Below are 13,502 nucleotides of genomic sequence, written 5' to 3' on the forward strand. Positions count from 1 at the left end.
CACACACAGAGGCAGAAATAAACATTCACATCACTTGTGCAGAACCAGAAGTTTTGATTGTACTGTTCACACAAGAGAAACACCAGAGTTCAGTCACATTTTATAACTAGGGCTGTTAGTATTAACACATTAACCGTGATGAGATTAAGGACCGAGCATAACGCGTTATTTTTTTCCAATCGTGTTAATCGTGTGTCGGCAAAGACTCTTTATTTTACACCGTCACTGCTGCTGTTACCAAAGATTCTAGAGCGCTACGTTCTAGAATCTTTGGCTGCTACTAAGTCATGTCTATGGGAGCAAAAGGGGGCGGTTCTGGTCTGCATAAAGGGGCATGTCAGGAGACTTAAAGTGTTTAAATCCAACACCTGAATCGTTGTTGATGAAGATCGAATGAGTTGGAAAATAAAAATATAACTTACCCAGAGCTCGTCTATGGATAAATAAATAATCAGACCTCTTCATAATTACATGTCAGACATGCTAACATTAGCTTCTAGTTCAGACAGACTGACGGTTATGTGTTGTCAAGCAAGAGAAAACAGTTTTGAAATGCAAAATAATAGAATTTCAATCATGTGATAAAACATGAGATTAATTGCAATTAAGAAAAAAATAATCGTTTGACAGCCCTAACTATAACCAAACTATGAATCATTATGCTGCTTTTTACTGGTCATGTTCTTACCTGATAGCTGTCCATTTCTTCATCCCCACCCTGACATTTAAATTGAGAAAGAAACATGGTCAAAAAAACTGAAAACTAACTGGAGAAAATGTGATATTTAAGTGTCAAGCACAAAAAAAGCTAAAGTAGACTTGAAAACCAAAGATCAAAGTAATTCAGCGAAATAAAATTCCTCATCTGACAAATTTCGGTCTAATATCTAAGATTTTTTTCCCCATCCTCACCCATTGTGATTCGCTGGCTCTGGAGAGACGCGTCTGTTGGACCTTGATGTCTCCGATGGACACAGAGAGGATGGAGGTGGCGATGAGGGGCATAGTCCCCGAGTCAGGCACCGAACGCACCTCCACCTGCACCCGACGGGACTGACCCTGGAGGTACAGACTTACATTTACTTTGCTGATATTAAATTTACTCTCAGTTGTTATCCATCCTGCTGTTGATAGAGTCGGTATGACATTAGAGTTTCTATTCTAATCAATACACCGCAAATACAATTTAAATGTTGAGACAAATTTCCACGCTACCTGTCTGAGCTGGAAGATTCCACCGGTGCGGATGTCTTTGGCAGGAAGAACCTCCACAGCAGTGAACTCTCCGGCCTCGTTCAGCTCCATCAGCTGCACCCACACCTCCAGTCGACGGGTCACCTCGCTCCACCTGCAGGAAACACAACCTCATCAGATCTGAGCTACACACACATCGACAAACACCTTCGTTATGTATGTCATGACGAATATTACAGGGTTTTTTTTGTTTTGTTTTTTTCTTTGTGAGGAAGATAATTTAACCACTCATGTGTTTCATGTTGGTCATTTACTCTGAAGCTTTCCTGCATGTTAACACTCAGGCGTCACCGTGTTGAGAGACAATACGTGACATCTGAAGTAAGATTAACCGGGGCCCCCTGTGGTTCAGGGATTAAGGCGCTGTCTCCAGCTGGAAACCTTTGTTTCATCTCTCTCCGTCTCATTTCATGTGATCTCTGCTGACACTGTCTCACAAAGGCATAAAAGAAGCCGAACTTTACAGTGAAAGCAGAACTTCGCCAGTGACTGTGGTTTATTTTTGACTCCGTTTCTGGTTTTGTGTCGCAGTGCAGCAAAATCGCTTTAATCACCGTCTCTCATGTTGGTGGAAAACAAACAGTACATTAGTTTTTTTCCTCAGTAGCTGACAAAAGAATAATCTATACACTTTAGTACATAATGGATGCAGCACCTCCAGTTTCTGCAGATGAGAAACATTTATGATAACAAAGCCTCATTTTGTATCTGTTTAGAAAAATGTGTTGTGCAGAGCACAGACTGACAACAAAAGGACAAGCTCATTAAAAGTTTGTGTGTTTCTTTTAGTTTATATACAGTTAAGGTTTTAGCCCTGCTGAAATATTCTGTCATCACCACAAACACTGTCCTGGTGCATAAATCTTTATTCTTCCTTCAGGTACAGTTACTGTGTGTGTGTGTGTGTCTGGATGAATTTTGAAGAGTGACTGTGATACTCCACCTCTCTCTGAGGGACCTGGTCTTGGCCTGGATCACTCCGAGGTCCCACAGCGCCAGGTTTCTGCGGTGGTTGGCCTGTTTGTGGCCATACACTTCGATGGCGACGGCGCCCTCACCCAAAAACTCCACAAAGTCTTCGGACGCTGGCACAGACAACTCCTGCAACGATATTAAAGTAAATAAATAAATATTTTCTTTAACTGACATCTGCCGTTTTATCACTTCCTTTATCGCTGCGCAGCGTGCAGAGGGTTCACCTTGGCGCTGTCGAACACCACGCTGCACTGAGGGTCTCTGGAGTTTGACGATGAGCTGGACGGTGCCACCTCTGGAGCGATGAACACGGGCTCCTCCTGCCCCCAGAAGTGGTACTGGCAGAAGACGAAGTTGGACAGATGCCGAGGAAGGCCAGTGGCCTGGAGGATTTTCACCTGAGCGAGAGAAGAAGAGGAAACACGCTCAGAAAGACACAAATACCAACATTTTTCTTTAGTTTTTTCAGCTGGTTTGAATCTAAGTGTCTTTTGGAAGGAGTATGTAAAACTTTTTTTCCAGCTCTCTCATGTAATAATTTCTAAAAGTACTTTCAGTCAATATGTAATAATTCGAAGCAAAGACCTCATGGCTTTGTTTTTATTTGATTTCATCATAAGAAAAGAGAAACAATAACCATGATTTAAAGTGGACCCACAGTTAATTAAAGCTGCCACATCTCACAGCACAGAGAGTCTGACTGTCTGTAAGATCCATTATTAATCGGAAGATATTTCCCCACCGGCAAAACCTTCAGCTGAAGTTACACTCAACAGATACTGGACGTAAGATTAGGATTTATGCGACAGTGAGAGGGAATCTGTGAGCAAGATTATCAGGTGAGGTTTTGACTCATTTAAGTCTAAATTACATGATCATCTGACGTGTTCATGAACTCACCACACAGTGTAGTTTACGCTCCTGTGGATCTGCGTCGCTCAGCTGAGAGTCAGACAGTCCTGGACCCTCCTCCTCAGAGCCCTCTGTACCCCACCACACCTCCACATGCAGCCGGCCTGCCACCTGACACACACACACACACACACACACACACACACACACACACACACACACACACACACACACACACACACACACACACACACACACACACACACACACACACACACACACAAGGCTGGAGTCACTTTGGCAGGAAGTCAGCATGTCTTTCTTTCTCTCTGTGTTTTCTATAATTTTGTTTTGTTTCCAAATTGAATATTTCTTGGTCACCGAGGCTTTTTATCACTGAGTCCATAAAGACTAATGTCACTGTCAGTGTAGGCTATATAATCAAAGTAATCAAATAAATATGTAATTAAAAAATACATTTCTGGATCATGTCACAAAAAGCTGATCACCACTTATGTAAAATGTCATCTTTTATAGCACTTTCCTATACAAGTAACAAAGTGCTTAAATATAATGATAATATAAATATATTATCATAAGATGCATTTCCTGACTACAGCTTCATAAAATAAATACTTGCTCACTCTTCTTCCCTTTATTTAATGATTTTTAAACTTTTCACATTTTGTAAACGTAAACCTACATTAACAGATGTTTCCAGCTCTGCTTTATTCTCCAGTTCTCTGGACTGAATCTTTCTTAAACCTGCATTAACTCATTTCTTTCACACTGGCTACAGCAGAAACAACCTGCAAACACAACAGTCACTTTCTCAGTTGATACAGGGAGCTTGATGTAAGAGCAGTTGCTTTTTTACACAACCTGCAGACATGGAGCAGCAGTAACATGTGGCTGAGCTGCTGAAAGCTCCAGATGTTTAATGTTAACTTTGTGCTGTTTGGGACGAGTGGTGCACACTGGTAGGTTTATTAGCTATTTAACAGCTGCCTGAGTGGTTGAAAATAAAGCTGATGAGACACTGAGACAAAACCAAAACGATAAAACTATGAGCTGTTAAAACAAAACAATGAGCTGAAAGACACTAAAAGACTCTGTAGAGCTGAAGAGATCTGCAGAGAGACGGGTGATAATTCTGTGTGTTTGTCATGACAAGTGACAACTTTCAGTTTACACATATTGACCAGTGCAGATTTAAATTAATTAATTTGTCATCAGAACAACTGATTGGTCAATAAAATAAATATTTATCTGCAGCCCAACATTTAAAAGAGCAGGTGTATTTAAGCAAATAAACAAACAGCAGGCTACAGACAGGGTTCTACTTTACATAACTGTGACACCTGTTTGTGTGTGTGTGTGTTACACTGTGTTTAAGAGCAGTGGATCCATTGCACACAGTGAGCTCCTACCTCTCCCTTCTGGTTGATGATGGGCACTGCGTACTGCAGCTTGGCGTCGTAGAACAGGCAGGCCAGGAAAACATTGGCCACGCCGATCAGACTGTGATTCTCCTGCTCATCGAAGAACGGGTCGGCGCGTTTGAAATAGGACCGCATCACCTGGATCCAGGGAAAACAGGACAAGTAAGGAAGATGTCAGACTGATGAATTAATGTCTTCTTTGACTTCAGGCTCCCGTATGGAGTCGGGCTAGAAATCCTTCTGGACTTTTTTATGTCGATCTCAAGTTTTTTTTATAACAATCTGGATTAAAGTTGTTTTATCTGCAAATTATTTGCTTCACTTTCCCCTTAGTATCACTGCTGTTTATCATTTCATCCATCAGTTATGCAAAATGGCTCCAATGAAAGCCAGCAGATAAATTCTGACAGATATCAAACATCAGGTATCCAAAAAAAGAAAAACAGTCAAGTCTCTGCAAGTGAATTATATCTAATTAATTTATCTGATGTCGATCTGTCTCATCCCCCGTCACTCACAGGGTTGTCTTCATCGAAGTCCTTCCACTCCTGGTAGAGCTCCCTCATGTCCACCAGCCTGTTCTCCATCTTCTCCAGAGCCCAGATCTGCTTCCCTTTACCTTTACGACGGACCTGGATGGCCGGCTCGCTCAGCACCACATCACGCTGTGGAGAGAGAGAGAGGGAGGAAAATGTGTTGGTACTTTCATGCTGGCCTAAAACACATCGTCACTTCCTGCGTGCCAGAGGGCCACTCTACCTTCCTGTTGGCGTCCAGGTTGGAGGCAGGTATCTGAAGCGTAACCAGGTACTCGGTTCTCTTGTTGAGCTCCTCTGCGATGAAGCCGGCCTCCTGAGCCAGCAGGTTGGCTCGAACTATCTGCTCCCTCAGACGCCGCAGGCTGCGAGTCATCATCGCCTCCCTGCACCGCGAACACACAGACACACAACCACTCAACTTCTACACGGTGTCTGGATGTCCGTTTCTCTTTCAGAGACCTATCACATTGCCCTGACTCACCTGTCCTCACTCCACCGCCGCATGCGTTTGTGGGAGCTGGGAAACGGCACAGCAGCAGCGGCGGCACCGCCCGGGAGACCTGATGCATCCAGGAGGTGGGAGGGTTTCTCAGGGGTGAGTCTCTGGCGCAGCTGCTGCAGCTCCTGCTCATACATCTGCCTCTGGCGCTCCAGGGCGCAGCGCTTCTCCTCCTCATGCTGCCTCTCCAGGGTCTGTAACACTGACTGTAAGGGGTCTGAGGAGGAGGAGGAGGAGGAGCCGATGATGGATGGATGGATGGATGGAGAGAAGAACTTTCTATTCTTACAAAGTGAAATTCTAGCATCTGTGGTTTAAGAGCAAGGCCCAGTTTTCTACATTCATGTCTCGGAGCTGGTAGAACAGCTCACTGAGGAGGATGGGAAAGCTGAAAGCACTGATCATCCTGGAATTAAAATTCTGTCATTGTTTAGTCGTCCCCAAAATTAGCTGGAACCACTTCACAGGACTGCACCCACTGTGGATCCAAAAGTCCAATATTTACCTCATTATCTCCAATTTGGCAAACAGTGTCCTCTGATAAAGTACTGAATTCTTTACTCAAAGCAGAACATTGTGGCAGATATCGTGGATTACAGGCTAAATATTGAACCCACACAGGAATCATCTGGGATCTAAATATTTGGATTATGCTACTCAAGATGTTTGGATTGAGTTGATGGACAATCTGTGCTTTTCATTAAACTGTAAAAAAAAGAGCCTGGTTAAAATAGAGGATAAAGCTACTCTGTATTTTTTTAAATGGCCAAAACAAATGAATCAATCACATTAACAAACACAGTGCGTGTATGAAAGATAGATCGTATTCCTCTGCCACAGAGCTCTACTGTCGTCCAGAAACTATTAAAAACACATCAGTGAGCCTCAGGTAGGGCGACATTTTCCTTCATTACTACAAACTCGGGGACTTCAGTTCATTGTGAGTCATTTCAACAAACACTAACAAAAATATAAACGCAACACATTTGCTTTTGCTCCCATTCATGAGTTGAAATTAAAGATCTAAGACTCAATTTTTTTTTCACAAATGTGTTTAAATCTGTGTAAGTGAGCATTTCTTCTTTTCCAAAATCACCCGCCCACCTGAGAGGTGTGGTGTATCAAGGTGCTGATTACACAGCGTGATTACTGCACAGGTGTGCCTTGGACTGGTCACAATAAAAGACCACTTTAAAATGTGCAATTTTATTTTGAAAAAAGACATTTATTAGACACTGAACTGTGTGACTTTGTGCATGTGCATTATTTTGAGGGGAGGGGGTCAAGGATCAGAAAACATCCTTATTATCTGGTGTGACCACCATTTGCCTCATGCAGTGCAACACATCTTTGCACAGAGTTGATCAGGTTGTTGATTGTTGGACTGCTCCTCTTTAATGGCTGAGCAAAGTTACTGGATATTAGCAGGAGGAGGAACCTGCTGTCGTACACACAGATCCAGAGCCTCTCAAACATGCTCAGTTGGTGACTACACTTGCATGAACTGGGATGTTTTAAGCTTCCAGGAACGTTACCCTGCATCTTTTGTGTGCTTACAAAAAGTTTTTGGGTTTTGTTCAGTGCACGATGTCTCTCATCAAGTCAAAACTTTTATTTGTAAGAAAACTGTAAAGCTAATGATATTCTCATTACTGTAGCCTCAGCTGTACTCTAGCGCTAATTAGCAAACGTTAACATGCTAACACACCTGGTGTACATGGTCAATATACCTGCTATACATTAGCATGTTAGCATTACTAGTGTGAGTATGTTAGCTAGCTTACGTTAGCATTTACTGTAGTGCCTACGTACAGCCTCACAGAGCTGCTAGCATGGCCAGAGAGAGCCAGACAGCGTAAATATATATATATATAAAAATGTGGGTACTTGACAGTAAAGATATGCATGTAAATATGATATGGAGATACACATTATAATCTGTAATAACTGAACTCTTTCCACTCTATTGGTTTATGTGTGCACTGTGTTGTGGGTTGGGCTTAGGGTAAAATAGGTTAGAACAGTCAGGAAGTTTGGGTTAAATATTTGATTGACATTAACTGACACATAGTACGAAAAATCTAGTAAGAGTAAGTAAAAAAGTAAAAGTATTGAGAGATTAACGCATAGTTGGTTGTTGTCAGTGTGTGTCCACTCTGTTTACAGACTTCCATCCTCAGCTCAACTATTTTTAGAACATGCAAACCAAATCTAAACATTAAAGTATTTAGTACTTATGTCATCCTGTGGCCTGGACTGTTTAAAATGGGATGTTTAAAAGGACCAGTTTACATGTGCATAGACAGAGAGTCAAACTAAACGGATTTAAATATAATAAAGAGGAATTAAGAGGGTTTACTGTTTTTATAGCTTATAACATTTTTTCTCTTTATCTTAAATCTTACAACACATAATGCACAAAGGATGAAAAATGCACTGTCATCAGCCGTCAACCTAAAAACATGCTCTGAAGAAGCTGCTTTGCTAAACACATCAGCTTGTATTAAACTCACGATCATCATATCACATCAGTGAAAATCATATTGTGATTATTTTGACAGATGTGATAGGAGCCACGATTTTAGTGGAAATGATCATTTTTGTATTTCACTTTCACTTTTACCAAATGAGCATTTTACATGTGTGGAATATGATTTGTAGCCCGGGCCGTCTCTGTAGCACCACTATGCATTCATATGAACGTATGTTCTGACACATTTAACTTTTATCAAAAAAACTGCAGCTCCTGCGATTTGCATATTGCACCTGGTCATATTGCGATTTTGATAATATTTTGATAAATTATGCAGCTGTATATTTTAGTCAGACTCACTGTCGGTGCCCATGCCTTTCATCATGACCTCGGTCTGGGCAAACTCGTAACTGAGGCTCAGGTCGGTGCTCAAGCACGTCTTCATGGCACCACCACCCTCCTCATCCTCACCCCCTGCGTGGACCATATGCCTGGGCAGGTTGATCCTGTGTGCGTGCATGAGTGGGTGGTGGTTGTGTATCGATGCATGTGAGAGAAAGAGGAAGAGTGACACAGCAAGAAAAAAAAGGGAAGAGACACAATGAAGAGTTTGTCCCCACATGTAAATGAGTTTGTGTGAGAAATAAAACTCTACACAAAGTCGATGCTCGGCAGGTGAAACACACCTGAAGAAGTGGTTGTTGCCCCACAGGATTCTGTCACCGTGATGAAGCTGGACTGGACTGGTGATCGCAATGCCATTCACAAACGTTCTGCACAGAGGACACAACAGGAAATACACAACATTAGACAGCAAATTATACTGTAGACATTGTCTTAGAGCTGCATCACAACATCAGACTTTCACTCATCATGGCCAAAAGAATTTGTGATATCAATATTATCACAATATTTATAGAAAATCTGAAAATAATGTGAATTTAAAAAACTTTGTTTATTGTGTGTTTTGTCTCTTTTTATGCCTCTGTGGCGGTGACAGCCAGAACCGGAGGCATATTGTGTCTGTCTGTCCCATTCTCATGGAGACGATATCTCAGTAACTCCTTCAGGATATTTCTTTAACTTTGCCTAAAACGTTCACTTGGACTTAAGGATAGACTGATTTGATTTTAGTAGTCAAAGGTGATAGGTCAAGGTCAGTGTGACCTCACAAAACACTTTTTAGCCATTACTTAAGACTTCACACAGCATTTATGACAAAATTTCACACAAATGGTTAATACTTTCTATAACTCTGGATAAACAGGGATGTAATCTGGAACTAGTCTGAGTGGCGGAGGCATACAACCGTGAGGCTGTGATTCTAGTTTGGCAAATGAATTAGTCTCAAATATGAGTGTAGGGAGGTGGAGGGAGAGTCTGTAACCAGAACTGTACACGAGCGCAAGAAAAGAACAGTTAACACTTAATGAAGAGTGAAAAGGCAACAAGATAAACTGATGAAGAAAAGATCCACAAGCCAAACATCTGCCATCATGTTATTATCAAATGTGTATTATTAACACAATATCATTATTTCATTTTCTAGATATCACAGTTATCCTTAATACAAGTATCTGGTGACGCTCCTTCACTGCACAAGCTGAAAATATCATCAACAAAACTGAAGAACTTTTTATTTCTTTGCAAATTCAACTATTAAATATGTTTCTATAGAGATTATTTTTTGCAGGTCTGTGTGTGTTTCTATAAATGAATCACTACTGAAATCTGAATCTTATTTGTGATGCTCATTTAAAGTGTCTTTTTTTGTTTTGTTAACTTATTCTTCAGTTGGTTTCTGGTTTAAAAATAACTTTCAGATTACATTTTGTTGAGGTAAAGTTCTCGTATGAGTTGAGGCACTTTTTTCTTTGTCGTTTTGGTTTCTTTCGGTGACATTAGTCCTCAAAGTAAATGTCCTGTATATATCTGCGCTGAATCCCAGGTGTCTTATCAGCATTAATCTAAAACAACAGTGACTGAATCAGCTGAAGATTTCCTCTTATCTAAAAAGATAGTTTCTCCCTCATGTGAGGAAAATGTCTGGTGGAGAAAAGCATGTGAAGCATGTGTTGGTCACTACAGGAGACTCCTCTCACACGACACACTGAAAAAAAGTCCTGCAAAAAGAAGCCCAATATTCTTTTGTCTAGTATTGAGCAAAAAAAAATCTGCCAATGGGTTAAGACAATTTTGCTTGACTAGAATTCTTAAAACTAGCAAAAAGTTCTAGCCACTGAAAAACCTGAATGTGCCTTAAAACTAAACAGAAAAACCTAAATTCATACAAATAAACACACTTGTGGTCGTTTCATAGGATTCCTAAAGTGAGACGTTGTACAAGTGTTCTTACTCTTAAAATAAGAAAAGCAATCTTGTTCCTCTGCTGGGATATTATGTAAAACATTGCTGTAGCCTATTACTGGTTCAAATTAGCTGCGATATCTTATAAGACAGAGTTAGATGTATTTTCTTAAAATGACTTTTCTAATGCAAAACCATGCTTGACTAAATTATTTTTCTTTTAAGAGAAAAAATAAGACTTATTTCCTGGAAACAAGGCTTTTTTACTTTTTTATTCTTTTTTTGCAGTGCATGTAGTCATGTGACCGCCTGTTAATATTACATATAAATCTGTGAGCCCCTCTAAGCTTTTTGAGCCCATCCAGCGCTGTGCTTTAAGACCCCAGCTGTTACTAAATGAAGTATTTCCATCATCTAGTGTTCACCACTGTGAGCGTTTCTCACCACTGACTGGAACATGTAACTGTGCGTGTCTGTTTAAAACTACGAGAGAGCAAAGTAATGGTGTCTGTGACGCTACAGCCTGTGTGACCATGACTGATTTCCTCTGGTTTGACCACATACCGAGCGTTGCGGTGAGGGGTGAGCACCACACCGTTGTTTTCAGTGATGTCGATGACGCAGTGCTCAGTTTGGATCGCCATCCCACACAACTGGATGTCCTGAGAGTTGGCTGAGCCCACACGCGTGTGGTCCTGGACATGGCACACAGAGAGGACAGTGTATTTAAAATAGATAGAATGTGTGTAGAGCTGTGCACTCTGTGTGTGTGTGTGTGTGTGTGTGTGTGTGTGTGTGTGTGTGTCCAGTACCTTCAGGTAGTAGACCAGCAGCTCGTTGAGAGCAGGGTCAGCGTTAAGGTTGACGAGGAAACACTTGTCCTCCACCACTCTGATCCCAGAGGACTGCAGAGAGATCCCCAGACTCTCCAGCTGCTTCTGCCGCTCCTACAGGAAACACAGACTCTGTGTTTAATACAGGAGCTGACTACACTCTGGTCTGTGGCTGGTGAAAGAAACATGAGAGTGAAAAGATCCTGAAACCTCCAAACTGAACAAAAATCTGTGAATGACCTGAGCTAAAGCTGAAGTCACCTTAAAGTTATAATATGCAACTTTTCCACTTTAAACTGTCTAAAAATGACCTGTAGTCCTAAGTTATATAAATGTTGTTGAGTTGTGTTCTTACATTATCCCAAATGTTTCCAGCAATTCTCAAACTTAGAAAATCTGTGGTTTTAATCATGGTAACAGTTCGCTTCATTTGGTCGCCTGTCAATGACATCATATCCTCTCTCATTGTGTCAGCGTTGCGGTTTCCTGCCAGAAGCTCAAAGCTGACTTTTATACAGTTTTAAGCCACTTTTTAAGGCACACTTTTTACACCTCGGTCATTTTCAGTTATGTATTTTCACGGGATGAAGGATTTTAGTGATCAGATGTCGGATCTTAAATTATTAGAGAAAAAAGTCAAACAAATTTATATTTGTTGTTTCTATTGGTTTGAATCCACTGGTTATGGAGGGGAGCAGACCTCTGCAGATAATTTGGCTGTTGGTAAAAACCTCCTGAACATCTGGATCATAAGTTATCAAAGAAACAATCCAAACAAAGGTTAACAGCTGTCTCACATCTGCTTTATTCAGCGTTTTTTTAAAAGTTATAATCACTGGTCTGTTTGTTGTGGAGAGGAGGAGACCTCTGTGGATAAATCAGCTGCAGGTAAAAACCTCCTGAACGACAGACACTGAAGCAATGACGGTGAAGACAACAATTCCCATGATCCCACACTACTTCATGACATCACTCAAAGCTGTCATTTGCTATTGTTTTGATTGAGAGACGCCTAGAGGCAGAAGTTATGTACTGTGCATTTACATGACTGAACGCCTCACATTTTGAGTTAACCTCTTCAAAATGATTAAATGCATCTGTTGCAGTGAGAGAGTGTGCGAGTGTGTGTGTGTGTGTATGTGTGTGTGTGTGTGTGTGTGAGACCTGTGCCACAGCCTCAGTCTTCCTGAGTTTGTCCTCCCAGGTCACCGTCATCTCTTGGATCAGTTTCTCTGACTCCTCCAGCCGCTCCTTCAGCTCTGGGGCTTTCATGGACTGAGAGCAACAGAAACGACATCACACTCCACTCAAATCACTGCGTCACTCACAACATTCACAACACCTGTGCAGGCTGAACCGAGCTGACATGATCCGAACCTCGGCCTCTGTGAGCTGCTCCTTCAGTTTCTCCACTTCCTCTCGCAGCTCCCGGATGATCCTGGCGTTGGGGTCTTCGTTGACCACGGCGTGGTTGATGATGTTCTTCGCTCTGTCGGCATAACGCAGGGTAGACAGCGTCTCGTCGTAGTTGTCTGCCGCTGGGCTGATGGTGGCGACCATGGCTGTGCGGCTGTTCCCTCCCAGGCTGTCCTGCAGGTGCGAACACAGCTTTCACCTCAGCGACAAACCAAAAAAAACCCTTCAGAGCTGCTGTGACTGAGATGAAGAGAATCCACTGGTGTGATTCAGAGAAACTAAATATGTGAAAGGCGTGTGATTTATGAGCAGACTGAGTTCAGGGTAGATCAGGATTTTAGAAAGCAACATTTAACACCATTATCACGCTATCTGGAGCCAAATTAAAGTCTCATTTAAAAACCCTGAATTACAAACTTAAAGCTGGTGAAAGGAGCCTTTTTTCTGCCTGAGCAGAGCTGATGAAAAATAACCAGCAGAGCCTTGAGATTTAATGGGCAAATTAACAAAAAGCACAGCAGATAATGAATTATTCAAAGTCCAGTTCTTTAGATTTAAACATTCATACTGTAGTGCTACCCTCTTGTGTATTAAAATGGGTATGCAGGGCGGGAGATGGTTGCTGTCATCTGAAAAAAGGAGCTTTCATTCATTCAAATATTTGAATAGTGCACAGTTTGGGAAATATGGTGAAGCTGATGATTAGAACAGAGGAGCTTCCTGTGGTGGACGCTGTATTAACAGGGGGTTATTTTCTCTGCGTACCTTGAGCAGCCAGGTGAGCACAGAGTCTCTGTAGGGAACAAACTTGCTCTTGTTCTTCCCCGCTCCCTGGTCAGCCAAGGCAGAGATAACCAAACCCAGAGTGCTGAGAGACCTGGAGGAAGGGACACGGGTAGGGGGGCATTATGG

The 13,502-nt window shown here is 41.8% G+C and overlaps 1 protein-coding gene across 4 annotated transcripts in view; it reads right to left on the reverse strand.

The window, feature by feature from the left end:
* Window positions 1-13,502, reverse strand: part of LOC139621767 (kinesin-like protein KIF13B) — a 43,184-nt gene that overhangs the window by 16,261 nt on the left and 13,421 nt on the right. For all 4 annotated transcript variants that reach the window (XM_071478596.1, XM_071478595.1, XM_071478593.1 and 1 more), the window contains exons 12-28: window positions 13,356-13,467; window positions 12,552-12,764; window positions 12,339-12,449; window positions 11,154-11,288; window positions 10,906-11,036; window positions 8,721-8,807; window positions 8,395-8,540; window positions 5,544-5,778; window positions 5,283-5,445; window positions 5,042-5,188; window positions 4,512-4,661; window positions 3,130-3,252; window positions 2,454-2,627; window positions 2,198-2,355; window positions 1,216-1,348; window positions 913-1,059; window positions 689-718 (exon numbers count right to left, since the gene is read on the reverse strand). In XM_071478596.1, the coding sequence (XP_071334697.1) occupies window positions 689-718; window positions 913-1,059; window positions 1,216-1,348; window positions 2,198-2,355; window positions 2,454-2,627; window positions 3,130-3,252; window positions 4,512-4,661; window positions 5,042-5,188; window positions 5,283-5,445; window positions 5,544-5,778; window positions 8,395-8,540; window positions 8,721-8,807; window positions 10,906-11,036; window positions 11,154-11,288; window positions 12,339-12,449; window positions 12,552-12,764; window positions 13,356-13,467 (2,395 nt within the window). The remainder of the gene's footprint in view (window positions 1-688; window positions 719-912; window positions 1,060-1,215; window positions 1,349-2,197; window positions 2,356-2,453; window positions 2,628-3,129; window positions 3,253-4,511; window positions 4,662-5,041; window positions 5,189-5,282; window positions 5,446-5,543; window positions 5,779-8,394; window positions 8,541-8,720; window positions 8,808-10,905; window positions 11,037-11,153; window positions 11,289-12,338; window positions 12,450-12,551; window positions 12,765-13,355; window positions 13,468-13,502) is intronic.

This window comes from Trachinotus anak, unplaced genomic scaffold, assembly GCF_046630095.1.
Source record: "Trachinotus anak isolate AG129_WGS33_773 ecotype Australia unplaced genomic scaffold, CSIRO_AGI_Tana_v1 ptg000005l, whole genome shotgun sequence".
NCBI lineage: Eukaryota > Metazoa > Chordata > Actinopteri > Carangiformes > Carangidae > Trachinotus > Trachinotus anak.